Genomic DNA, 27,897 nt, shown 5'->3' on the forward strand with positions numbered 1-27,897 from the left:
ATACACGTAATTTTACACTGAGAAAAATTTCATTTGTTACTGTAACCAGAAAAATTCAGTATAAAACAGGTATCGTTAAAAAAAAACTGTTTGATTTTCTACCTGGAACTATATTTTGTCGATTGTGGTAAAAAATGAAAATAGTCAAGGACTGAGCGGTAAACGAAACTAAAAATTTGTATCAGTGTATAGATTCGTTATTATTGAACTATACATTATTATATACACTGTAGTAATATTTTCACTCGAACACGTTGAACGATACAAAAAGAAGAAAAAAAAAGATCCAACCGCGATTAGATATCCATTCACGATGTATATATATCATACATTTTTTCAAACACTTCAGGCTTTTCAAAATCTACGATTTTCCGTAAATTTTAACGATTTCTTTCTCAGCTTTTCTTCTCCCGTTCTGGGGTACGTTACGTTCTTTTCTTTTTTTTTTCACCGTAATTTTACGGCGAACGCGAACGAAAATGAATGTGAAAACACGTGCGTGGTTATTAAAAAATCTAAAACTTCGGATAAATTTTAATTCGAAGAAACTGCTCAAGCTGCAATAACAATTTCCCCAGATTCGATGACAAACGAAGAGATCGATGATAAATTGTATATGAGAATAATCGTGAATCACAATTATCAATGATATCGTCATTATTATTGTTATTATTGTTATTGTTATTGTTATTGTTATCATTATAATTAATAATTAACAGACGAAACTTTACAGATTATACATATTATTGTGTTATCTCTCACTTTTTCTCCACCATAATCCAAGGCTGTTGTTTATTTATACATACATATATATATATATATATATTTCTCATCTTGGATTGTTTCTCTCTTTTTTTTTTCTCTGCGTTCTCCTTTTCCCTCCCTCGCGTACGCGTCAACGCCACTGAAAATTAGCGGTAGACACGTGAACGAGAAGGGTCGCCGTCATGAGAACGTAGGTCTCGCGATTGACGGTCGACGAAGAGCCGACGATGAAGGTTGGCCGTTTTTTTGCGACCTTTACGCTCGTCGACGGGGTTGAAAAAACTGTGGGATTAGCCGCCTGGCCGTAAACCGTGTTGTCGATCGGCTGCAACTGCTTGCCGTCAGATTTTTCGAATTCGTCCGAACCGTAGACGTCGACGCCTGCTTCTTCATCCTCGTCGAGGAAACCGCTAGGCCAGGAAGCCGTTTGCGTTCTCGTCGGTCCCGGAATCTCTGCGGAAAATTGGCAGTTTTCTCTTTTTTTTTCTCTCTCTCTCTTTCCTTTTTTTTTTTATTTTTCTTTTTTTTTTTTTCTTCATCTAGTCGCGGAACGGATGGCTCGAAATTGCGCAGATGTTATCAAAAACAGGTAAATTCGAAAATGTGTAAAAGTCGATGGTTAGGAAAGAATTCTGAGTTTGGTAAAGAGAAAAAAAAAAAAAAAAAAACAAATTTCAAATCGTAGGAACAAATAAAAAATACACTTTACTCGCGTATACTTTGAACTTTTCCGTAGGTCCAATTTTCATAAATTATTCAAACTTTGTTTCGAGTAGACGAACTTTTGCGACTTTGAAATTTTTTTACTTTCACCACTTCATCGCTTGGCTGTAATTTCATTTTTCATCCCATTCGTTTTTCCGGGCATTTGATTCGTGAAATCGGATATTACGCGACCGGATATCGCCTGCCACTCACCGTACAACCGGATGCTGCTCTCCACCTCTCCCAACGAGTTCTTAGCCACGCATCTGTAAGATCCAACGTCTTGGTGGTGGAAACTCCGCACAGTCAGAGTCATCCTGATCTCGAATGCCGATTTTGCTACCGTCTGCACGTCGTGACGATTGCTCGATATTATCATCGCCCCTGGATAATCGAAATCGGCTTTGATTAAGCGGGCAGAAATTTGTCGGAAGAAAAGAGGAACTGAGAGAAGGTTCCGAACATTTCGCTGAAGCTGATCTTGTCTCAGGATGTGAGTGAAAAATTATCAAACACTTTGTCGTACGGTAAAAACATGAGAGGCATAAATACGTTATTGTATAAATTTTTTCATTCGCTGATTCCGACGGATAATAATAGCTGATATCGTTTGTTAATGAATTTTGAAAAAATCGTAAAAGTTGCGTTTTGTTTTTATTGCTGAATCAAAACTCGACCGCTTATTTTTAAAATTAAAACCGTATTTGCCAAACATACTTCGCAGGATTTTACAGCATGCCGATAGAAACCGAAAATCGAAATACCGTAAAGAGAATCGAGTTTCCGATCTAAAACCGAATTACCGATTATTCAAAAAAATTTATGTAGCTTAAGATTTTTATCGCATCGATAAGACTGATCAAAAATTGTGCACTTTGAGTCTTCGGATCGTTTACGATGAGAATTCCATTGTTTTATTTACCGATTTCTCGAGTACGGTTAAAATCGCTTTGAACCCGACTTGGAGCGGTTTTGAGTGACTTCGAGCGCAGGATTAGAATATGTTGCAGCTGTAACAGCGAGTTTAGAAGTGCATAAACAGTCTCTCGATATAGCTGCTGGTATCTACCGCAAGTAAACTTCGACCGTGCCGATCTTTTAACGATAACAACTGTAACTTGACGGCTAAGTTCCAAGCGGAGAGGCGAGTCCGTGTCTAATGACTCTGCGAGAATTGCACTTGGGACTAAGGCTGAACTAATACGAATTTAGATAATACGCCCCGACCCAGTTAACAACTGTATCGTACTTGGATCGAGGGTTTCTTGAGGCTTTTGGGAAAGGAAGGAAGGAAGGAAGGAAGGAAGGGGACGAAATCGTCAAACCGAACCTTGCCGATTTTGGAATTGGATAGCGAAGATTCATTCTTTCAAAAAAAAAAAAAAACAAGAATGGATCTGTGTCTTTTTCTACGAACCGACTTTCAAAGCACTTTCTTCGCGAAAAAGAGATCGAAAAATCGAGAAACCAGCAAATGGATCGTTACGATCGAAACGTTCGTCTTTTGGAAAATTATCGGTTTTAAACGTACGAAGAAAATTTGAATTGGATCTTTCCGAGCTGCTACGAGAAGAGAACGGATTACTTGAATTTGCTAAATATATGCTTTTTTCGTTTGAAAGAATTGCTGCTTGATTCCACGGACAAGAAAAGAAAATGGTGAGAACAATAATTTGTATAATCGAGTGAAACGACATCTGTTTGGATTAACAAAAAATTTCTTTCGACAATTTTTCTTCCATTTCCCTTTTTTTTTTTTTTTTTTTTTTTTTTTTTTTTTTTTTTTTTTTTTTTTTTTTTTTTTTCTGTGGTAAAAAGAATCGGTTAACCATCTTACCGTTGTCCTTGATCCAGTAATTGATGGACTTTGGCGAGGCCTCGACGAAACACTCGAGTACAACGTCGGTTCCGAGTGGAGCGCCAACCAGTTGATTCGGCACGTGTATCACGGGGGGAACTGATGAAAAAGCGAGGTAAAATTCAGGGGTGATTTAGCGACCTGGGAGAATGAAGTAGCGAGTCGCTTGCAGGCGGGAAAACGTTTCAAAGGATTAACCTCTGCGGCGCGATTGTTTTCGCAAAATTTTTAACCCATCCTCGAGTCAGCGAAAAAGTTTGCCCCGCAGAACAATATTTTAAGGTACACCTGGACCAAATGCTCCAAAAATAATAACCCACGGAAAAATAATCCACGCATCATGAATAAAACAACACATAGCAAAAATAACCCGTGAAGAAAATTTTATATTTGAAATGAAATTTAATTGAACTAAATTCAATTTTAGTCGTCTTGGGTCAGTTTTTTTTTTTTTTTTACTATTAGTCATTTTTGCCTAAGGTTAATATTATTTTTCATGTTAATTTTTCATGAGTTATTTCCTTCTTGAGTTATTATTGTTTGTGTTATTTTTGTCATTGGTGATTTTTAGCACAAGTCATTTTTGTCCTGGGTTATTTTTGTACATGAGTTATTTTTATCTTGAGTTACTTTTGTCATAATTCATTTATGTCATCGGTTATTTTCATTCGAATTATTTTTGCCTTGAGTCATTTTAGACACGAGTTATTTTTATCTTGGATTATTTTTTTTACGAGTAATTTTTCTCCAAGTTATTCTTGTCTTGAATTATTTTTGTCTGAATTATTTTTGCCTTGGGTTATTTTTGGTTGACTTTAGTTTGTATCGTTCACGACAGGTAATTTTTTTAAGGGTTACGTTCACATCGCACGTATATTGAGATCAGTCGTCATAGTTTAATCGGCCGAAACGAAGCCGCGATTTACGCGCCGATGGTTGGGTGAAAATTGATGCTAATCGACTGCCGACGGTTTGTTTCACCGCGTATAGTAAGAAGAGCGATCTTAACGTATCGATTCTTAGACTTTGTTCCACGCGGGAGTTTAAACGACTCTGCAACGCGTCTCGGCTTCACTGCAGGCACTTGTAGAACTTAATTGTACATACATATACCTAAGCTCTTAACGAGCACCGCCACGACGGCAAGTTTTGAAATGAATAAAGCGAAGGAGATTGTACAACTAATTGTAAAAGTGAAATTTAATAATATTCAAAGCTAAATACACTCGTTGTACTCGGAGACAGAGACGCGCTTGCGGCATTCCGAAAGAGAATTAAAGGGAGAAAAAGAGAGAGAGAGAGTGAGAGAGGTAATTGGCACATTACGAGCTAAAGAGAACCGACCGACCGAGTTAACTTTAAATAACCGACTGGAAAAACCGAGGACAATTGTCTCCGTAAAAAACGCTGCAAGCTTTTAGTCTGGCTAATTCTCCTTTTAGCTTAAGATTATAATTAGCCTTTCTGTAAGGGAATAGCAGGATTCTTAGTCTCGGGATCGATAAAATATTTTCAAACACGTCGCGATTGAGGATGAATATAATTATTAGAAAATAGAAAAAATAAAAAAAAAAGCGTTTAAAAAATATCTAGCGATGTTATTTTTCCAGTTTGATAACGAACACGAATGAAATAGCTTCCTTAATTATTACGCGTGACAGAAATAAATCTGAACAAATTTTAACAAGACGAGCTAAAATTGGTACTGACAATTTGAGAAAAAGTTTTATCGTATAAGGAACGTTAAAATTAATTAAACTCTGATGTTTTTAATCTAATTTCGTTGTTTTTATGCTCACTTTTCTCGTTTGCCGGTACTTTGAAGTTTCCAGAACGACTGATGAAAACAAAAAAAAATTTCACGGGATGTATGAAAATTCCTATAGTGTAGAAAATGAGTTGAAAAACATAGGAATGGAATCAAAAGCTCTAAAGTTTTATAATTTTTAAACGCTCTCGTCTTATCAGTTGAGATTCGTTTTCATTAAAAAAATACGTATAGCAGGGTGATCTTTAAAAAGATCATTTTTGAATTTCGACCGGCTCGCCCCCCAAATTGGCTCCACATAATTCGATATTAATTCCCTTTGATAACTCCTAATGGCGAATCCAATACGGTGAAACAAAATCCCAAAATTCACTGAATATTGCCGCATTGGATCTACCATTTTGAATTTTGTAATTTTGAGTTCTGATTCGTAATCAGCGACCCAAGAAACCCCGCGATACCAAATTTCATCTAAATTCGTTGGATAAATTTGATGTGCCTCTGAAAGGGTTGAATGAGATCCACCCTCTTTGGGGCACGAGTTAGAATTGAGATAAAAATCTGAAAAAATGTTGGAATTATTTTTCGAAATATGTGGAGGGTGAGCCGGTCGGAATTAAAAAACATTCTTTTTAAGTCTGATTCGAGTTGACCGTCATTGATACAATAATAATGTATACGACATTTTTGGACATTTTTGAAAGAGTTTTTCATCCTTCTATTAGTATCCTTACGACTTTTGAATCGATGACGATGTAACCTCGCATTCATTATCGACGAATTTACTCACAATGAACGTTTATGATGACCCTTTTGCTGACGGTCGGAGGAACGCCGTTACTCGCGATGCAGAGATAGGCGCCCATCTCGGCCCTCGAAACTTTTGAAAGCTTCAAAATCTCACCCTCGTATTGACTCACTGGCATATCTGCAACAAATCTGTGTGAGTAAGAGGAGCGGGAGAATGGGGAGGAGGAGGAGGACGAGGAGGCGGAGGAGGAGGAGGAGGAGGAGGAGGAGGAGGAGGAGGAGGAGGAGGAGGAAGAGGAGGAGGAATACCTCCAACAGGTCTCGGGAGGATATAAACACGAGCGTGTGCAGCGGGAGCGAAGTCAACCTTGCAAATTATCAATCATGAAAACTGAAACTGTTTAGCAACTGCTTAGCTGCAGCTCTCCCCCCTGATCGAAGTTCGAAACCACACAACGGCCAAAGTTTACGCTATTATATGTGTACATATATCGGTATGACATTGAGTCCCGAGTCTCCTGTTTGTTGAAATTTTTTCTTAATAAACAAATAAGCAGGAAAATAAATAGACAAACAAGTAAATCGAGAAAACCGCACGAATTTCATCCACGTCTGTGAAAAATGGAGCGTTGAAAGCGAACAAATTTTCATTTGTATACATTGCAAAATTGTTGTATTGAAAACATATGTAGATTAAAAATTAAAATTTACCGACGGTTTAACGATACGTGTAATAAATTTCATTCGATTCAACCCTTTGAGTCGCACGTTATTGTGCTGAGTCGAAGTTTGTATCAAGATAACATTTTGTGGTTTTTGAGGTCGCTGATTACGAATCTGAAATCAGTTTTTGTAAATTCTAGATGGTAAATCCAACATGGTGGACGAAAATTTAAAATTTATCAATTTAATCGAATACGATAAAAACCTCTATCGACAGATTTTCGAAATCGTTGTTTGGATTCGATATAATGAATTTTCAAAATCTGATTTCAGATTCGTAATCAGCGATCACAAAAAACTTGTATAATTCATGTAAAACATGTACACATGTAGAGAAGTAACTTTCACGGAAATGAATTATTCCTTCAATTTTCACGATTTCTTTCGATCGATTTGTTTACAACAACAACAATTCAAATTATATAGCAACAATTACTCTCGAGTATTGAAAACCTGTCAGCGTACTATCAGAAATAGCTAAAAAAAAAAAAAAAAACCGCGAAGAAATATATCGAAAATTTCTCTGAATATACGAAACATGGAGATAGAAAATATCCGGTGGTAAGAATTATCCTTAGCATTAAAGCTCAAAGGGTTAAAAAAAAAAAAACCCCCACGACTTCATAATACATGATAAACTTTCAAGTTATTCACTCGACCAACCAAAAAACAACCCGCACGCGATTCTATAATTTTATTCTTCCGTCCAAGTATCAGATGTTTTTTCTTCTTTACGACACACTTTCTTCGGATCTTTCCTCTTCCCAGTTCCTCCGTTCCAACGTCTTATTTTCGATGCACGATCGGGAAGGATGTCATGTCGCAAACTTGCACGCGGCGCAACAAAGGGAAGAAAGCGAGCTTACGCCAGACGTACACATATGTGTTATTTACACCTATTCATCCATCCGTGTGTGCGTTACATACATCATAGGTGGATGCGTCGCACCGCACAATGCGGCATGTACGCGGATCGTAGACAGGGGGGTACTTACTGCGCGTCTTTTGAATCGGTATACCGCCGGGAGTTGGTTCCCGAAGGATTATATCCCGGCCGTCCTCCCGTCGCCATATTACCCTGGGCGCCGGTGTTCCTCGCGCTCTGCAAGTCAGCTTCACCTTCGATTCGAAACACACACGGACACACACGCGCGGGTGGGTCAATCAATGGTAACAGAGCGGTGAACGATTTGATAAAAATAAATAAGAATTAAAACACGCCTGATATGCTCGAAAAGAAAAGGTGGGAAAAAGTTCTTTTTCTGAAAAAAAAAGAAAAAAAAAAAAACAAACGGCATTTTCGTTTCTCGCCATTAAAAATGTCAACGATTTTTCATTTCTTTATTCTTTTCAACTCTCTCTCTATCTCTATCTCTATCCTTCATTGTCTCCCCCTTACAGCTCAAAAGATCAGAAGAATATATATATATGTATATATGTATACGTATAAAGGAACGTAGAAACGAATCGAGAAAAGATAAAAAGAAAAGAAAAGAAATACCGCACGAACCGTGAGAGAATTGAGTAAATTTAGGGGAAAACCGTGACGTTTTCCGCGTTTGCTTTTCTCAAATGGGGAAAAAAAAGGTGATGCGAAGGGTCCTCAAAACGAGATACGGAAATTTGTGTGAAATTGTGAAAATTGTGTTCGGTAGCGGGTTTGAAGCTCGTGTATGTATAAAGAAGGCACGGGCAGAGCGAGTCTACGCAGGTACGAATTTTACCACCTTCCTCGATGCACAAGTTCTCCCTTTGGCCAGCGGGGCCCTCCCCTTCTTCTTTTCCATCCCTTTTCACTTCCTTGCGGGGCGTATCTTCTTATTTTTACTTTTATTGCACGTACGACGGGTGGGTACACCTCTCGCCACTCGATCCTCGTCCTCTAGACTTCCTTTTACACACACACATATATATATATACATATATATATATATAGGTGGGTGTTTACAGGTGTACTTCCGTCGCAGAACGAAACCGCAGGACTCGAAGAGGTGTGCGAACGAGACGTCGTCGCGTCTTTTACGTCTTTTTCTAATTTTCTTCTCTTTCTCATTTTCCTTCCTTCCTTCCTTCCTTCCTTTTTCTTTATTTTAATCTGATTTCCTTCCGCGAATCGTCTCTGTCACTTTGCGTGGGCGTGTGTGTGTGTGTGCATAAATCGTTTTCGCGGGTGTTTACTTCCGAGTTTGTCTACTTCACGGTGCAAGTGTGACAGCTTTTTTCTGCGCACAGAGTAGATACGTATCTAGGTATGTGTGTGTGTTGTATATATATGCAGGTTGAGGGGGGATTGAAGTTCCGATTTTTTGATGTTTCAAATGCGCCTAATTCCGGGTTTTTTGGTTGGCGAAAGTTGAAGTGGTGAAATCGTAACTTTGAAGAAACAGCAAAGTTTCTAATGGTCGGAAAGAAGACGGATCAAAGTTCCGAAAATTCAAGTTACGATAGAGTAAAGTTCCGAAAAATTAAGTTTCGGTCGAGTGGAATTCCGACAAGTTTATTCAACTAGTGGGTGTAGAAAATGAGAAAAATCGATAATCAAAATGACCAGGATTCCAAACGTAAAAATATTGAAAATCCGAAACAAAGAAAGATCAAAGCGGTAAACGGAACTGCAAATCTTGGATAATTCGGAATTTCGATGTTACGGATTTTTTAATCTTCTCATTTGCGCACTTTCGGAACTTTGAGCGTCGGGTTTCGGACCATCCGAAACTTTGATGTTTCGTCGAAGTTTGATCTCTTCGTTTCACCACCAAAAAATTTGAAATTTGGCGTTTTCGGAACTGTGCAAATTCGGAATTTCAACCACGCCCCATGCGAGTGAATTTAGGGTTTGGACAGGGGTTGAAAACCCGAGTATAACCTTCGTTGTAATCTTGTTACAGGAATTATACGAACAAATTAACTTATAAGATGAGAGTTGAACCGGGAGGATTTTTATACAATTCAATTAAAAAAAAAAAAAAACTATAGAGAAACACTATTATTATTAGCACTAGATGTTAATTGAACCGAAAAATCGAAGAATACGCAAAATATGAATCGTTCTCATGATTTCAGTGAAAAATTAGTGAAACAAAATGTTTTAATGATTATTGGGTCTTTTTTTTAACAGCATGCAATTGAAATCAGAAGGATGACGTATTTTCTTACCTGGCCACCCTCTCCGACCATGACGTCACCCGAAGTTTCCTCCGGGACGAAATCCGGCGGAACAACGATGTTCAAACGGCCTGTCTGAGAGAAACGGATCATAGGTGAGTGAAGAATACGTCGATACGTGTGTAAAATGGATGATTGAAACCGTGATTATATAAAATGAGGTGTACGTTTACAAGTGTAAGATTTTTTGAAACGGTTGATTGGTCAAAAATCACAAGACTCCAACAATATGAATAACAATCTAGAATCGTACGACGTTGAATTGACTATTGATGTAAACAAAAAAAAAAAAAAGGTGAAAAACCTGATCCGCAAATTGGTGAAAAATAATCTTTTTTATAAAATGAGCCTGGTGGGATGAAATTGAACGCTTCCACTGAGTTATTAACAATATTTTGAGAATGTTGAAGATTTATTTTTGTAAACACCAGTCGTATTTTCTATTCACGTGTACGAGAATACATCTTTGCAACTTACGAATGCAACGATTGAATAAACAAAACTCAAAGCGCGATTATGTTTCAATACTATGGGTGAAAGTAATTCGATTTTGGCAATATAATCGTATGATATATGTGGACCTCCTTAAATAATTTTCTTCAAAGAAATTCTCTCCACCCCGTCGACGAATCTTCCGGGAACTGTCAAAGAGCGAGGTTTATAAATCTCCTCTTTCTTTGGGTGAGCGTGGGGTGAAAGAAACCCTCGAGATTTCTTAAAGGAAAAAGATCTCAACCCTCCCTCCGACAACCAAACTCTCGTAGTCTGTAGACACAAGTCGAGTCTTTGAAGTGTGCACTTCCTGTCGAGGAACCACTAGACCCGAGTGTGTTTCTCGAGTGGTGAAAAAAACCTTCGCATTGCACACACGGGGGGGTGAAAATTGCAGAGGAATTAGAGAACGCGATTCGCCCTAATCGTAGCACCAGCTTACAATTTTTTATTTTACTTTTTGCATCGGTTGGTAAAAATCTTACAGTGACGAAATCTACTCGGACAAAAAAATCTCCCCAATACGATCTTTGGTATAAAATACTCCCGATGAAAATTTTCCCCTATAAATATCTAATTTACCGTTGCCCGAAGGTTAAAATACTGTGGAGGTGGGATTTTTTCAAAGGGCATTTTTTCCAGGGGAATTTTTTCAATCGGGCATTTCTTGAGGGGGGATGTTTTGGACGAAGGGAGATTTTGTAGGGGGAATTTTTTCAATGTGGGATTTTGTTCAGGAATTTTTTTTCAATGAGGGATTTTATTCGGGTGAATTTTTTCAATGGGGGATTTTATTCGGAAAATTTTTTTAACGGGCGATTTTATTCGGGAGAATTTTTTCGACGGGGGATCTTGCCCGATGAAATTTTTTCTCAGGAGGATTTTTTGAGGGGGGATTTCATCCGGGATGATTTTTCAAACGGATATTGCGGATGATAAGCGAATTTCCGAGATAAAACGGCGAATCGAAGGGAGTTTTTGGACTTACAGATTTCGGCGGGAGGAAATCGTCGAGTAGCTTTCTCTCACGGGGGGAAATCGGGGGAATATTCGCGGTGGTAAACGGTTGAGGATAAGACGAGGATGAGGAGAAGAAGGGGGAGGAGGAGGAGGAGGAGGAGGAGGAGAAACGAAGGGTGCGGGAAAAAGCTCGTCTACAATCGGTAATCACGCCGCGAGGGGCGAAAAACGAAGGCTGAAAAGCTCTGAAGGCTGAGCTTTAACTTATGTCTAACGGAGGGAAAATAAGAGACTGTTATGAGGGCGATTAAAGGCCGATTGAACGGAAGTTAGAGACCGACTGCTGCGCCAGAGACGCGGAGATAATGAAAACAGGAAGTAAACGCCCCTTAGAAAGCGAAGGCATCGAATCAAATCTGTACTCGGTACAAATCGTTGACTAGCAGGAGAAATTCTCCTTCGTTTTAACCATTGGCGGTCAATTTTAGTAGGAATTAATTATGCATTCCGGGTGTAAGAACTAGTTAATTATCATCGCATCAGATAGATTTAGATTTTTTATAACAGTTTACAAATCGGGCTAGAGTAACTTATAATTTACGTAAAACTAGGAACAACAAATTTGTGAACAAGAAAATATTTATACGCTTTTTGAAAATAAATGTGTAAAATGAGAAAAACACAATTGCTTATTTATAAAAATTAATTCAGAGGAAAAAGTACATGACGGAATTACGAAAAACGAGGTATTGTCGATTCTTTTTTTGGCAATTGCAACGCAAAATCAGTTTGTGAGGTTTTGTGAGGTTGATGAGAAGTAAAAACCACTGTGCGCATATTACCAAGTGCTAAATTTGCGGTAAAAAAAAAAAAAACCTTGACATTCGGCATGTTTATTTTTTGCAACAAAATTTTCATCCCTTCGTTTGACAGTCGAAACCTCCGCCTTCGCCCTCTCCGTGAACGAGGAATTCGGGTAGAGGCGGGCACGCGTGACGTAAGTTAGATTTCGTGACAGTGCAGCCAATAAACAAGGCTCGACGGAGTTTACGCGTTGCCCTAGACATTACGCGGCTAGGCGAGGAGTGTAACCTACGAGCAGGGGTTGTCTGGCTATATCGAGGGGGTGATTCATTCGTTACCACGCCGTTCGCTAAATTTCCGATATCGCTGGACCAGTCGCTGCTGCTGTTGGTGCTGTTGGTGCAGCATTCCCTCCGCGAGAAGGACACGGTCTTGGCCCGAGAAGCCGAGCTTTGGACCAAGCCCCCGATAGTTAATAGATTACAACGACGCCGCGGGCCCGTAAACCGTTAAATAACTAATCGCCGATCTTCGCAAAATCAATAGCCGACCTTTCTTCTTTATTTTTATTTTTATTCGTTCTTTCGCACAGGTCGGCAAAGAAAAAACATTTCATATCACGAGTATGGGATGTTTTTGACCGATATTTTTGCTATCGAATGTAGTGAATCCAAAAATTACTTTCGTTTTCTTCCGTACAGTACAGTGTTGTTGCAAGATAGAAGGTTCCTGCATAAAAAACAAAAAAAGTATAACAACGACGAAGAAACCAACGTTTAGTTACAACGAACTAGAAAATATTTCTAATCAAATTGAACAAACAATTTTTTTCGTGCAACGTATTTGACACTCCATGTTCGTTCTTTTTGACTACGAAATCTGTTCTTCTCCGAACATGCTTCCGCTTTTCATTTTCTCTTTCCCTGATTTTATATATTCTTGAGTCTCGCTCTGATACATGTTAAATGAAAGTAAGAAATCACTTTTGCATAGGATTCATAGAATCGAGAATAAAATATGTGATATCGAATTAGAAGGGAGGTTCACTCGAAATGAAACTCTGCAAACACGAGTTCAAGAAAAAACCTGACGCGATGGAAATTTTCGAGTATTTTTCCCGGTGTCGGGGAGTAAAAATCTGTAAGAAACGGTATGCAAAAACCTGTACAATTTTTTTTCCTTGCAGACCTGTGTTTATTATTCAAGTTGGCGAGAGACCGGGAAAACCGGGAACAGTCGGGAAATTTGGCCTGTCGAGAAAAGTCAGGGAATTATGATGAACCATGGGGAAAAACGTAATTTTGTTTCACAAATCCTTTTCAAACTCCGTCTATGCTTCGTAAATTCAATTGAGCCAACTTTCGAAAACGATATCGTTCGATTTTTAATTATTCGTTTAAAACGAAGCAATACTATGCGTTTTTTTTAGATCAAAATTTATATATTCAAGTTGCACAACTTCTGGAGCTTTTGGTCATAAAAGTTGCCTAACATTAACCAAGTTTCGTGGGAAAAAGTGAGGGAATCCTAAATTTTTTTTACGGGAAAAGTCGGGGAAAAGTTGGAGAATTTTATTTGAACAAAATTGTTGCCACCCTGTTATCGACATTATCATTATTATTATTATTAATATTGTTATTGTTATTTTTATTACCTTTCCATAGATTTTTGATCATCCTCACATTACTTACTGCTCGTTTTACCATGCTCCAATTTTTACGACTGGTTTAAAAAAACTTTTCGAATAAGAAACCTACAAGAAAATTGTTCAAACGATACCAGATGAATTCATTGTCAAACTGTACTTGTCGGAATCGCGCCGCTGATGATTTCGTATCGTTATTCTCGGAAATTTTATTCAGGAATGATTTTTAATCGAATTGACGTGATTTGTCGAAATCAACACAAAATCTAGATATTCTTTTCCTCTGTATTAAATAAATTACACTGATACTTATTAAACCGGATAGAATATTTTCAGCCTCAGAGATATTCTCGAAATCTGAACGAATATCCATACCAAAATATACCTTTGAACTATTCTGAATAAATCGCTTCTTCTAATCAAATGTTCGTCGAGTGTAGAATCCATTGAGTAAAATTACCTATTCGTGTGGGATTTCATTCGTTGTTTACTGTGTAATAGAACATTGAATCGCTGCGTTGGACATCGATTTGAGTATTGAATTATTCAAGAGACAAGGAAAAAAGAAAACCAAAGAAAACCAAAAAAAAAAAAAAAAAACACGAACCCTCCTCACTTGTGTACAGGGATAAATGAAGCGATGCACGTAATCTCAGAATGTATAAAATATCTGTACAATCGGGGTTTTCGAATCGTCGAAAAAAAAAAAAAAAGGGAGAATCCCCGATAAAGAGGGATGAAAATCAGCAGGAGGGAGTGAAAGGAAAAAACGCAGTAACAAAAAAATGCGAAGTAAAGAAAATAGAAGAGAGAGAAAAAATAAAACTAGATTACACAGAGGGGTGATACAGGGTCGTGGACAAAGAGAAGATTAGCTGCGCTCCGCGTTATTAGAAAAATACACAAACCCTGGGGCGAAGGATCAAAAGCCCGGCGCGGCCTTGTTAAATGGCGCTAAAGCGTCGTTAAGCGTCGTTGGGCGTCGTTAAACCTTATTAAGCGTTATTGAATGATATTACATGTGCCGCGAGTTAAGGGACGAGGAAAGGGACGGGAGTCACGGTTTACCTGGCTTTTCATCGGGTCCGTATTGACTTGACACATGTAGAGACCCGCGTCCTCCATTTGTACACCCTTTATATGCAAGCTCCACGTTGAATGATCGCCGTGCGACACGGATATGCGTGGATTATGCGTTATCACGTGGTCGTGAATGGCCTGAATCGCTTTCGTGTCCGCCTTCACCCAGCCCACCTGAAACACACGAGACATCCTCAACGAGCATCGGTTTTGCCACTCGAAACGCGGCGAAAAAATATGCCGACGTTTCCCCTTATTATCATTATCATTATCACTCTACACAGCTTAGCGAAATTTGTCATACTTTCAAAAGTGGTTTTTTCTCCGCTTTCGTGTACCCTGGATAATTATTCTTCGTTAGTTCCGAATGATGTTTTTTTTTCTTTCCTATTTTCTTTTTACAATATTCTTTTCATCGACGTAAATATGTAATACCGAATGTTTTCGAGCGAGCGACGCGGTATGTTCGGTTGCCTACCACCAAGGGGAACTAATATCGGTAATGCAGACTTACCGAGCGATAATATCACCGTAGTCAAGTTGTATAATCACTTTAACGCGACTCCGGATCACTCAACTTTTAAGCATAAGTTATAAACAACGAAACAACTGCTTCCACAAATCCACACAACTAGGCAACATGGGCTCTGTTCCAGCTCTGACTTGCGAGGACTTTGAACGCGCTACTTTACCGACAACTCGTATCGTTATTTTTTCTCCTTTGTGTTAGGCAAACCAACTATTTTTTTTTTTTTTTTTTTTTTCATTCACGCAGCACAAATTGTGCTTTACTATCACACGATGTTTATTTGTTGTTGGTGAAAACGAAAACTGTTGAATCGAACAGCAGGCAGTTTGATCGTAAAAAATTTGTTAGTCATTCCAATGCACCGTAATTGAACCACTTAATTAGGCTTGAAAAATTTTATCTACTGTTGCTGCGTTGAAACTGTTCAAATTTTGCTATGAGAAATATACTATACGTTGTATGCGAATCGCGGTGCAATGGCGCAGGGAATATCCGACCGATAGCTGCAGTATTCTCCTTACTCTGCATCCCCGATCCCGATTCCACCCCAACGCCCAACGCCGGAAGAACGTGCCGAGAGAGTGAGAGAGAGAGAGAGAGAGAGAGAGAGAGAGAGAGAGAGAGAGAAAGGGAGAGACAGGGAGAGACAGGGAGAGACTCAATCCCACTACCGAGATAGGAGCCGCAGCCGACCGAGCATTGTCAATTGTTTTCCACTTCCTGTCACCACTATGTCCGTTTTAACCGACAATATTCGATGATAACTTTGTTCGGCATGACTACTCAACCGTGGCTGTCGATGGAAAGCGAACGCGGACTATCTGGTACCGTTTCTTTAACGAGAGCCTCAAATTTATGCCGATTTTATTTCTTTTTTTCTACAGCCGATCAGAGTGGACGTATATTTTTGAGTGTCAGTTAGCGATAATGCGAAAAACAAAAAAAAGAAAATCAAACCACGTTAGTTGTTAAATGGCAAAAATACTGTAATCTAATAATCTTGTTGTGTGAAGAAATTTTCAAAGCTTGTAACATTTTTTGTCATTATTCAAGTTTTTCGAAAGGCAGGGAATCTTTTTTTTTCATTCCAGGTGCATCGAGATATCTCAAAATCATTGAATTTAAAAAAAGAAATAAAAATATATACAGAAACTATACGAAGTTAAAATTCGTTTAAAAAAAAGTAAGCCCCGCTTAAAAGCGATCGTTTCATTCGGCGAACCGATTTTCTCCAATTATTAAACTACAAGAAAGCGCGTTTCAATCCCCATAAAAATGTAGATTCCAGTAAACACTAGAAGTTAAGCTTCGCTAAAAAAAAAAATACAAGTCCCGATTAGAAGCGATCGTTCCAATCGACGAACCGATTTTCTCAAATTATTAAACTACAAGAAAGCGCGTTTCAAACCCCATAAAAAAAAAGAAAAAAGAAGAAGAAGAAGAATAGTTTTAACCCTATTGAAAAGTCGAGCTACTTACCCTATATCCACCCAGATAACCAACGTGACACGTAAAGGTGGCATCCCTGCCGATCGGAACGGTGACATTTGTGATCGGCTTCAAGAATTCGGGTTGAAATGCGCCTCCTGTGGGTGAAAACAAGGAATAAGATTTCGAGCTTCAACCTTTCTCCACGCCGCCGCGATTTCTCGCTTTTCTTCTCTTTCAGTAGCTGTTATTCTCCGGCGAATTGACGCGTGAACGAGTGCTCAAGCAGAGCACGTGGCCGAGTCCCGACTGACCGTCTGACCATACGCTGGCTGTGACTACTTCGCGGTGTGCAGTATCAGTGAAAACATTGCGCACGAGTTCTTGATGCCAGACGATTATTGGCACATGTGTCTCGGTCCGCGGATGCGTGAAAATTTTGTCAGACGTGAAACGAACAGCCTTTCCTTTATCGCGGCTTCGCGGCGCGTAAGTGAAGAGAGAAATCTACAGCGAAAAACTGCTACATTCGTTCCAATTTATTAAAAACAATTGTTATTTCAATCGATTTAAGGACTTATTGGACGGATATATTCGCAACCAGATGTGAGAGTCGGTGAGAATATTGAACACTTCGCGATGAGATAAGAAGCTGAAAAACAAAAGTCGATGAGTTGATTCTTTTGAATATTAATCGTGACAAAAAGTTGCTAATAAATTGTTTGAACAAAAATTTGTTCAACAAATCTTTGGTGAAGTTTGTTTTTTTGTTTCATATGAAATGAATTCATTGATTTTTCTGAATAGATGTGATTTGTTTTGGAATTTTCCGTGATTTTGAATCATTATGTTTTCCAAAATTTTCTTACGCTCTATTTACGAAAGTACTCGTTCCATGTCAGAAGACTTCTTTCTTCGGTGTGATGTGTAACCATTTACGGAAAACTGTCCAAAAATTCAGAAATTTTGATCTATTTTTCAAAATTCTCAAAAACGGGTTTTTTCTTTTTAATTGCCATAAATTCCAAAAAAATTCATGGGTCGTCAGAAATGTCCGTGAATTGATTTTATGTGACATTGAAAAATTTGACTAGAGATTCGTTACGCAAATTCTTGTTTGAGCAATTTATTAACAACTTTTTGGCATTATTATGATTAAAAAACGAAGTATCTTATCATCTTCGCAGTGATCAATTTTCGTCAAATTTTCATCTCATCGCAAAGTGTTCAATATTCTCACCGAGACTCACTTTTGGTTGGGAATATCCGTCCAATAAGATCTTAAAGTATTCCCTGCACGAACCCGAATATTTTACAATTTACTCATTTTTATCTAAAATAAAGTAGAAATACATGCCATTGAACTAGAAAAATTTCAAGCCAAGTTACCGAACATTTGTTAAAAAATTATGACTTTAAAAAAATCTTTAAATTTATACGGCACTTTACGCAGATGATATGCCGGTCACATTTCTGTCTAATAATTTATGTACTAAATAATTCCAGATGTCTCATACAAACTGCCCTAAACGTGTAAAGAATTCTCAAGTATCCGTAACGACGTTGAAAACAGGGGATCACCGAATGTTTAACGAAATAATAATAATAATAATAACTTGAAAAAATGTGACAAGTAGAAGAATTTTCTTAACCGCTATTTTGTTACTTATTTTCAGGTGTAATAATTAATTATAACTTTAAAAATAATTGGAAACGTGCCCTACTTACGACTATTACAACTATAACGATTGAACGACGATTCTAAAAAATGTCGCGCGCTGATCGTTCGTCAGTCACAATGCTGATCTGTGAAAATATTACGTGTATAATTGACTGATCCGACAATCGAGTAGAGATTACGAAGGGAAAGAGAGGGAGGAACACGAAAAGTTGCGTCTCTTGGGGAGAAAAAAAAAAAAAATTGATCCGGCTTAAAGGACGAAATTCGGGATATTTTGAGCTTGCGAGGAACTTTGTACGATAGGCTGTAAGACACGCGTGAAATAAGCCGGGCACGATATTGTCAGCGGATTAGCCGTTGCTGGGAACAGGAAGGAGGAGAAAAAAAAAAAAAAAAGAAAACAGAAAAAAGAAGAAAGTAAAAGAGAAAAAAAAAACAGAAAACGAGAGAGATGTTTCAATTCGGCGAAGCGTTTCGAGCGGGACGCTCGTCGTCAAGGAAAGAAGCTACCGGATGAACAGGAGCAACAGAAACGTTCAGACTTTCAGACAGTCTCACGGGAAACACGCTTAAGCGATAATCACCGTGGGACCGGAAGCAAACCAACTGAGAATTCAGACTTGTCGGACAGGAGCCGAAAGCTCGAGAGATCTATTTGTTTATTTTTATCACTCTTGCTTTTTTTTTTTTTTTTTTTTCATCCACCCAAAAAATAATACAAGTTTTTAAAGCAACAAGCAGAAACTTATCCGATTGCGTTTGACAATTGTACGAAGCAGTTAATTGTGTACAATTTTTGGAAGGAAATTTTAGTAGTTTTTAATGAAAATTGAATTGCACGAGGTACGTTTGAAAGCTGTAGAAATTTTTAATATCATCTAACGAAGCTTCTAAGATTCTTTGCTTACCTTTTCAGTAAAATTTTCCCCCCAATTTTTCATTCGCTTCAATCGATTCAACTCTATTTTCAATACAAATTTCGTACAAGCTTTCATTTGTCTAGAATAAATATTACGCCGATTTGTGCTTGCAAAAAACGTCGTTTCATTTTGGTCAAAAAAAAAATAAATAAATAAATAAATAAATAAATAAATGAAAAAAAAACCGTCTACCTCGTGCCTTTCGCGAGTCCGGGAAAATAGTTTCGCGAAAACTTGACTAGCGTCGTATCAGTGTTTTCGAAAAATTGGATCAACCCTCGTATCTCGCGACTGAAAATTCGTCAAATTTCGAGCATCGTTGTTTGAAAGAGGTGTTCTAATTTGCCGTTCAAACCGCGAATCTGGGCGGCATATCGCTCGGTTAAATCCCGCGTGAAAGTGGAATCTGCGACAATGATAATATCACAAGGCGAGTGACCCGTTATTCGGGGAAGAAATTCATCCCCCGTTGAATGGGGATGTAACTTGAAACGTCCGTTTATATATACATACATACATATATATATACACACAAACGCCATGAAAAAATCAGGCGGAGGGCGGTTCTCCCCCCTCCCCCACCGTTCCTTTTTTTTTTTTTTTTTTTTTTAAACACCTTCTTTTCCTCCTTTTCCACTTGAGCTTTCACTCGCTTTGTGCCCGCTACATCAACCGGGACTCGAGTAAATACTAAATTTAATCGGAGACCGCGTGGGAACGAGATCAAAAATATAACAGATGGGTTTCTCGTTCTCTCTCCCTCTCTCTCTCTCTCTCTCTCTCTCTCAATATATATATATATATATATATATATTCTCTCTTTTCCTCTCGTAATTCTAGGCCAATTTTCAATCGCTACGTGCATACACGAACCCCTTTTACATCCCCCCCGCCCTCGGTAAGTGTAATTGAGACCCGCTGTGCGAACCCGTTTTACCCCGGAGTGCAACTCGTGCGATCGCACGCGTGCCATAATAATTGCCTACGTGCTTATAACGCCGTTGCACCGGCAGCAACATTCCCCGATGCTCTAAAATGAATATCGTTTCTCTGTATATTCGTGTGGGTTTATGTGTTCAATGTGTATATGCGCGACGGTTATACGCGGACAAATATTCCGTACGGTGTTTAATTTCGATACCTGAAATTGTTCGATGTTTACCTTTGCGTACCGACACTGATCGACGCCTCAGTCCGCGTTCAATTTTCGCTTTCTTTTTTTTTTTTTTTGTTTTTTTGTCTTATCGAACAATAGCAAATATTTGAAAAATTGTTATTTCGTTCCGTACATCGCGTCGCGCTTTAGATGAGTGTAGAAAAAACGAAGGAGGATCGATTCTACCGATCTGTGTATCAGTTGTAATACACGACAAATGTTACGCGAAGTATTTGTTTTTTTAACACTCGTTTTTTGAATTCGAAATTTGTATGGAAAAAAAAAAAAATAATAATCTGGCACGAATTATTTTACAGGAAAATTGTTGCACGGAATATTTTTCTGCGGGAAAAATGTTTTCATAGAAGATATTCCGTAGAACATTTGCTCTGTAGAACTGATCAAACCGTCTGAAAACAAAAATAAAAAAAAAAAAAAACGACACCCTTATTAATTTCATCGTGTAAAAAAATAGAACCGTCAATTTTGACCATGACGTTTTGAAAAAAAAAAAAAAAAAACAAATAACAATCGTCACTTCCATTCGTCGAATGTGAATTACGGTAGATATTTTTTTATATCTTAATTCTGACTTATTATCCGATTGGTGTTGAAGTTTGATGCGGAGATGAATTCATGCATAAATTAAAGAAGGAGAAAAACAGACGTTGTTGTTCTAAAATTGTCATACTTTTACCGACAAATCGCTGATATTATCGTATTCCTGAATAAATTCAAAATCCACAAGATTCCTGGAAAATGTTTGCAATCCGTGTTTATTGAATTTCACTGTTGCCGCAAAGCAAAAAAGTGATTAGTTTTGGAGAAAAAAAAAAGAAACGTAAATTTCTCCGACAGCAATTCGTCATCATCTGTAAAAATCGGCCGATACCGATCCGCCGATAAATTTCTTTCATTCGTTTTCTCATTCGGCTTTCAACGAACGATACGAACGTATGTATGGGTGAGTGTAAAAAATGGGATTCGATAGGTGACGAAAAGAAAAAAAAAAAAAAAAACTTCCGCGGATTGTCAGATCGAGGTTTCGTCAAAGTTGGAAACTTTTTTTCGTACATATAAACGGGACGAGCTGTCGTACGGTAAGAGAAGCAGAATAAGAATAAGAGTGAAAAAAAAAAAACAAAAACTATATCTGCCATGTGTACGAAGAAAAAAAAAAAAAAATTCAAGAATGAACCGAGAAACGGACGAAAGAAAAAAATAAATAAAATAAAGTAACGAAAAGAATTGGAAAACGGTAAAAGCGAAAATGAAAATAAGATTAAGAAAAAACTTTTCCGAAGAGCATTGATCAGCTGCCGCAACGCGACGCGACGGCATCGGCGAATCGCAACGTTTTAGCGTTACGTGTCGAGGTACGTGTATGTATACACATATATGTGTATGTATGTATGTATGTATACGTATAATATATAGATGCAGAACCGAGTTTATAGAAATATTTTCAAGCACAATGATCATTTGTCAAACGTCAGTTGGACGCGCGGTGGCAGGAAAGGAATTGAAGCGAAGGAGCGGGAGGAGGAGGGGGAGGAAAAATGAGGCTGAAATGGGAGGACGTCGAGGGCGCACCGAGTCTCTTCCAGAGAATATATGTAAACACGTATATATGTATATAATAATAAATATCGTTGAATCCGCGTGCCGTTGCAGAAAGGCGAATAATAAAGGAATTTCGAGTCTTTGCAGTTTCGCCAATTTCCGGTTTTACTTGTATTTCAGGAAATTAGGTATACGGTTCTTGGTATCACAGCATTATTCTTGTTCCTTACGCCAGTATGGCGTTTTTTTTTTTTTTTTTTTGTTCTTTTTTGTTCTTTTTTCTTCGAACGGAAGTTAACCGGACGCGTCTTCCAAGATTGTAAATAATCGAAAGACCGCACTTACCGAAATTATCCTTCGGGTATATAAGCAGTGTTATCAGCATCGCGATCAGTCCCTTCTTCCGGTCCACCATTTTGCCGATCCAGTCATCGATCGAGCTGAAAAATACATAGGATACCGACGTTTTCAAAAGTTTGCGTTTACGAAAATATCGAGGAGGATTTGTCGCGTGAAAAAAATTGTTTAAATTTTCGGACACGTGAAAACGCCGCGGGTGTTTTTGATATTCTTGAAAATCGCATATCACGGGTCGTTTGTTTCCAGTTCCTGATCCGAGCTTGAGCCACGGGGGTCGACTGACGAAAGATAAATAATAAGAGAGAAAATAGAGAAAGAGACGATGAACGGAGATGAAAAGATTCTCGCTGTACGGGCGAGGCCAAGAGGCAAAGCCACAAAATTGACAGTGATTAATATACGAAAATTTATATTACTATGTTTCAGGGTGAATACGGTTCTTGTAAATGCTTCGTGAAAAAACCGTAACAGAAATGAAGGAATGGAGCGTAAGGGGGGGAAAAAATACATTAACAAGGAACCTGCGGTATTTTCCTAAAGTTGATTATCATCCAATGCAAATATCGATATTTTTTATAGTACTGTACAATTATGGTGGTACGGTTTACAAGAAATTGGCTTTACGTTTTCAAGCAAGAGTGATTCTCGTCGACGATATCGAATACTTTGTGATAAGATAAAAATTGGACAAGATATCAATGACTACAGAAGCGACGAGAAAATTGAATTTTAATAATAATAGTAACGCCCAAAAGTTATCAATGAATTGCTTAAACAAAACGTTACTTAACGTATTGTTAGGGAGTGTTTTTCTTTTCTTGTTTTTAACCATGCGAAATGAATTTGTTGATTTTTCTGAGTACACAGGAATTTTTAAACAATTTTCTCATTATATTGAAACGTCCGTTTTCGAAAGTTTGAAATTTTGAAAAACTGAGGGAAAATTGTGAATTTTGGATTTGTTTTTGTAAAAACGTTGCACGTTACAATTGAGAATATGTCGTCGGATACAATTAATAGCGATATTAGTTTACAGCTACCATTATTTTCATATATCTTTCAATAAAAAATCAACGGTTCAATCTTCATTTTGTTATTTTTAGTAACAAGTCTATCCAGGTTATGTTAAAATGCTATTCGCGATATTCAAATTCCGTGACATAATCATCGGGTTCCGGAATGCAAGATATCGTTGGAAAGATCATTATTCCAACAACCATTATCTCGTTTTCCTATGAATATCTATGAACTTTGTGAAATAATTGGACAGTATTTCCGTTAAAAAAAAAAAAAAAAATTGAAACGGCCATAAGCGCTGTGTCAAAAATCCAATTTTATAAAAATTCGTTTTCGCCTTTTCGGCCGGTAATCTGGTCTGATATTCAACGAGAGGATTCACTTCATTCCTATTAACAATCACTCCAAATCTCATATACAGCCAAGTACTTTGGACTGACCAAAGAACCACATTAACCGTGAAGATAACGAAAATTTTCAAATTTTTAACAAACTTCCGACAATTAAGATCTGTTTTCATTTATGATTCGTTTAAGCCCTGTGTCATCAACTTCTGAATTCCACCCCTTAACCGACTTCTTCAAACTTGGCTTATACAACCCTTGTTCCTGAATTTTATTTTTATTTTCTTCTTCCAACCCCGTCAAAAATTTCGTCACACGTAACAGGCTCGTTTCTCCATCCTCCAACTTTCTTTCTCCCTTCTCAGTCAGACACGTGGTTTCTTCTTTCTTTTTTCATTCCAAAAATTCGTTGCGTCTAATTCCTCGATGAGAAATGTAAGCGTATAAAAAACATCTCAATCGTCCCTGCGACGATGGCGGAAAAGCGAAGCGCGAGGGATTGAAACGGGGACGATGACGGTGAGGAGGGGGGCGGGGGCGAGGGGGAATTATTCCTCGATTATGCACAAGATCGGCTGTGTAAGAGCCGCCGCGAGACGTTGATTAATTAATTTAATATGTTTGTCTGATTGAAAGCAGATGCTGCCCCTTTCCCTTCCCCCTCCTCCTCCTCCTCCTCCTCCTCCGATCCCATTTCATTTCATTTTCCTTTTCCTCTCTTTCTCATTCTTCATTCTCGGCTTGCACCCCGTACTTATTATTGGGGGGGGGGGGGTAAGGGAGGGGACCGATCCGACGAATTCGAACAACCACCGACCGAGAACGTCCCGCAATTTTCAACCCTCGGTTTATCTCCTCTAGGGGTTGTTTCGCCTCTCTCCCTCCCTCCCACCCTCTCCTACTCTGGCATACTTTGCAGACGGCCACAGCTTACCGGCTGTCTTAGCCGGTCGTCTGTCTCGGATTCTGCATTCTAACGTCTAACTTTCAGCAACTGCGTCAGATCCCGGATAACTTCGCACGGTGAGGTGGGGGGGGGGGGGTGAGAGATCCTCACCCCTCTTTTGCCACACCCCCTTTTACCGCCTGCACGCAGTCGCGACTCGATTTTCCATCCACCCTGCGTAGTTCGTTTTGCACGGTCTTGTTTTCTACTTGTTTTCTGAATTCGCTTTCTTTTTTTGATTTTTTTTTTTGTTGTTAAACGTCGATTCGACGAGCGTTCGACATCCGTTAGCGTTTTTTTTTTTTCATCCCGTATGATTAACATCGAAAAGGGAATTAATTAACGAATGAAAATATTCGTCGCAGTTCGTTGAGTCAATCGTGGAAACAGCTGCCGCAACATTCGGTAATCCGACGTCGTAATTTCTCAAAGGATTATCTTCACGCCGTCTCAACCCTCTCGATTCGTCACTGTTTCGATGCAAAAACAGCGGATGTAAGAAGAACCTCGGTAGGAAAGAAAGGGGCGTGGGGGGGGGGGGGGGGGAGAAGAAGCAAATCGATCGCGAAAACGATCGTTGGTGAAAAAAATTAAAAATGTGGCTCACTGATGAGTTTCGTGTTAATTTTTTTTTACCCCAATTCGATCAACCCTTAGTTATATTTGCTATAAAAAAAACAAAAGAATCTCCCAATCTGAAAACGCTGAAACTCGTTTTTTGTGGCCTAATACGGAATTTTGAATGAAACAAAAAATTTAGGGTCGAATCAATTATCACTTATAAAATATGAGAAAAATATTTTTCATTTGACTGATTTTGTTTTGTTTTTTTTTTTTTTCACTCTTTTACTTCAGATCTTTCTCGCTCTCTGATTTTCGTTCTTTTTTTTTTTTTTTTTAATTTACCTCAGAAGAGAGGACAGGGAATTTCAATTCCATAAATTTCAAAGGGAATTCCAGAAGTGAATTTTCACCAGAATATTATACATACATGTATATATATATATATATATATATATATATATATAATGTTGTGTGCTGATATTTATCCGGATAAACGGAGAGATAAGGTGGTGAGGGATCGCTTACTTCTCGCTTCGAGGGTAAATATTATGACGTTAAGGCTTCTGCAAGACTGAGTTATATACAAATAATAACGTCGTTACGCTGAAACTAATTAGCAGGTTTATTGTTTGGAAATACCGTGAAAGTCGTACCGTTTTCTTTTTTTTTTTCTTTTTTTTTTCTACGCACCAAAAAGTAAAAGAAGAAACAAAAAATCACACCGACCAACGGAGTATTCGTTTTTTGTTTTTGTTTTTTTCTCCAAATTCTGTTTATTTTTTTACCCCCATTCCTCTAAATTTTTATCCGTTTCTCCAGAAGCGAAATTCTGCGAATAGAATGAAAGTTGTGGTGCGAAAATGAGAGTCGGTTTTTTTTTTTTTTTTACTTTTTTCTCTTCCGACTCAGCTTTGCCTCTCAACGGCGAGATCAATTTGACGAGCGAGGTGAAATTTTTCTCGACAATGCGTCGCGACGATTACGAAACAAGAATAACGATAAGCAAGAAAAAAAAAGATGGAAAAAAACATGGGGAAACCGAGCGGGTTTCTGAAATATTCGAACCAATGAGGAGAGTAAAATTGGGGTGAATAAAGAGAAGAGAGAAGAAAGGAATTTGAAGAAACGACATCGTTTTCGGAACGTCTGTCTCCCTTATATCTACACCGTGCAGCAGCAGATACGTGCGAGTCGAGGAGAGAGTGAGTAGGAATGGGGATCTCTCGCCCGCTCCGTTACTCCAGACGTCGTTTTATCCGGGCAACTGTTATCCATTCGTCTCTTAGAAAACGAGTTTGCAAATCGCTCGCAACGACGACGATACGAGAAATTTCCGTTGGTTTCACCGCGCCTTTATATCTACCGTATGCACGCATACACATGTGTCTACATATATGTATATATATATATATGGAAACGTACAGGAATTCGAATGCACACACATCTGCCTCCGCGTTTCGTTTCCTACGGTGAAAAAGTTTAGTGGTAGAGAAAACTTTTCTAAAGTATCTTCCTTACTCTCTCTCTCTCCCTCGCTCTCTCTCTCTCTCTCTCTCTCTCGGTTTATGTCTCGGCCGGTTGCGGAACAGGCCGAGAGAGATAGAAAAAATATATAAATATATGTAGCCAACCTCGCGGGAAAACTCTATTCTACCCATTATTTTTCATTCTTTTCGTAATTATGAACTACGGGGCAAAGTTCTTCCGTGTATCTTCCGCACGGTTAATTAGCCGGATAGGATCATACGAGGTGCTTTAGCACGCGTGTTCGTTGCTGCCATTGGCTGTGCGAATGATCTTCTTTTTTTTTTTTTTTTTTTTTTATTTTCCAATCGCTTTTCTTCACCCTGATTACAAATTTTTAATTGTCCGGGTATTACTGTTACTATTATTATCGCTGTTGCTGGAATTTTTGTTATTATTGTAACCGGTAAACAGGGATCAAGTGGAAAATTTGACGCGACGCGGTACGACGGGTGCAACTGGGTGAGAAGGGGATGGAAAGCAAGGTTTTGGCGACGACGAGAACGAGGATCGGAAGCTTGATTTATGCGTCCGAGATACACCCTCCGCACTGCGAACCTAAGGAATATTTTAATACCGTGAAATTGGGGGAGAAATATGCGCGATAAATGATTTTCTAAGACGAGTAAGCCAGAAGACGAAGAAGATTTAAACGAGTAGAGAAAATTTTGAAGCAAGACGCGATTTCACTTTTATGTTCGTTGATCGGAGCTTTCGCACTGATCGTTTTCGGACCCGGATACGTAGGGAGAAAGTTCGCACTCGTCACTTTACGCCGCGACGCACTTGCGATGAAATCTTATCACTGGAAGATGAAAATTCGACGACGACAGCGAATCCCGAAATTAATCGAACGAAACGATCGTGATTGCGAAGAAGGGAACTTACATGTCGAGGGATTACGATCTCGATAATCATTTCAGCGGTCTGGGGTTGTTAAACCTGCGTCTCGTTCGGGGGTTTGGAAACTGTGTAAAGTTGCCGGTTTAGGGTGCGCACGTGACTCTAATGACACCCTCCGAGTTTGAGCGGTGCGTTTTCATTGAGGTTTGCCGTTCGACTGTCGGAGCCTCAGCATCGCGGAGGGTGCTTCGTGCTTCCTCCTCTCTCGCTTTACACCCCCGCCGGTGGCGCAGACTCCGAATCTCCA

General features: G+C 38.6%; 1 protein-coding gene and 1 long non-coding RNA gene across 2 annotated transcripts in view; one reads left to right on the forward strand and one right to left on the reverse strand.

The window, feature by feature from the left end:
- The window catches only part of LOC124186157, a 68,017-nt gene that overhangs the window by 28,310 nt on the left and 11,810 nt on the right, over positions 1-27,897 (forward strand). Inside the window, exon 2 of the long non-coding RNA XR_006871570.1 lies at positions 9,688-9,829. This is a non-coding gene — a long non-coding RNA (uncharacterized LOC124186157). The remainder of the gene's footprint in view (positions 1-9,687; positions 9,830-27,897) is intronic.
- LOC124186131 (lachesin-like) lies at positions 493-27,794 on the reverse strand. Its single transcript, XM_046577559.1, has 10 exons — positions 27,636-27,794; positions 22,338-22,432; positions 16,724-16,830; positions 14,704-14,889; positions 9,726-9,809; positions 7,565-7,688; positions 5,887-6,024; positions 3,308-3,427; positions 1,684-1,854; positions 493-1,218 (listed from the first exon to the last, which is right to left on the reverse strand). Exons 2-10 carry the CDS (start codon positions 22,405-22,407, stop codon positions 896-898), a joined length of 1,323 nt encoding a protein of 440 aa, XP_046433515.1. The 5' UTR covers positions 22,408-22,432; positions 27,636-27,794; the 3' UTR covers positions 493-895.

Source organism: Neodiprion fabricii, chromosome 7 (assembly GCF_021155785.1).
Source record: "Neodiprion fabricii isolate iyNeoFabr1 chromosome 7, iyNeoFabr1.1, whole genome shotgun sequence".
NCBI classification, from domain to species: domain Eukaryota; kingdom Metazoa; phylum Arthropoda; class Insecta; order Hymenoptera; family Diprionidae; genus Neodiprion; species Neodiprion fabricii.

What these genes read in the sequence shown, in the direction of transcription:
- LOC124186131 (XM_046577559.1), bottom strand. Translation starts at nt 22,407, where the DNA reads ATGGTGGACCGGAAGAAGGGACTGATCGCGATGCTGATAACACTGCTT. An exon ending in CGGACCCGATGAAAAGCCAG is followed by an intron (nt 9,810 to 14,703) that starts GTAAACCGTGAC and finishes CGTTTCTCTCAG; the next exon opens with ACAGGCCGTTTGAACATCGT. An exon ending in GAGCAGCATCCGGTTGTACG is followed by an intron (nt 1,219 to 1,683) that starts GTGAGTGGCAGG and finishes AATTTTCCGCAG; the next exon opens with AGATTCCGGGACCGACGAGA.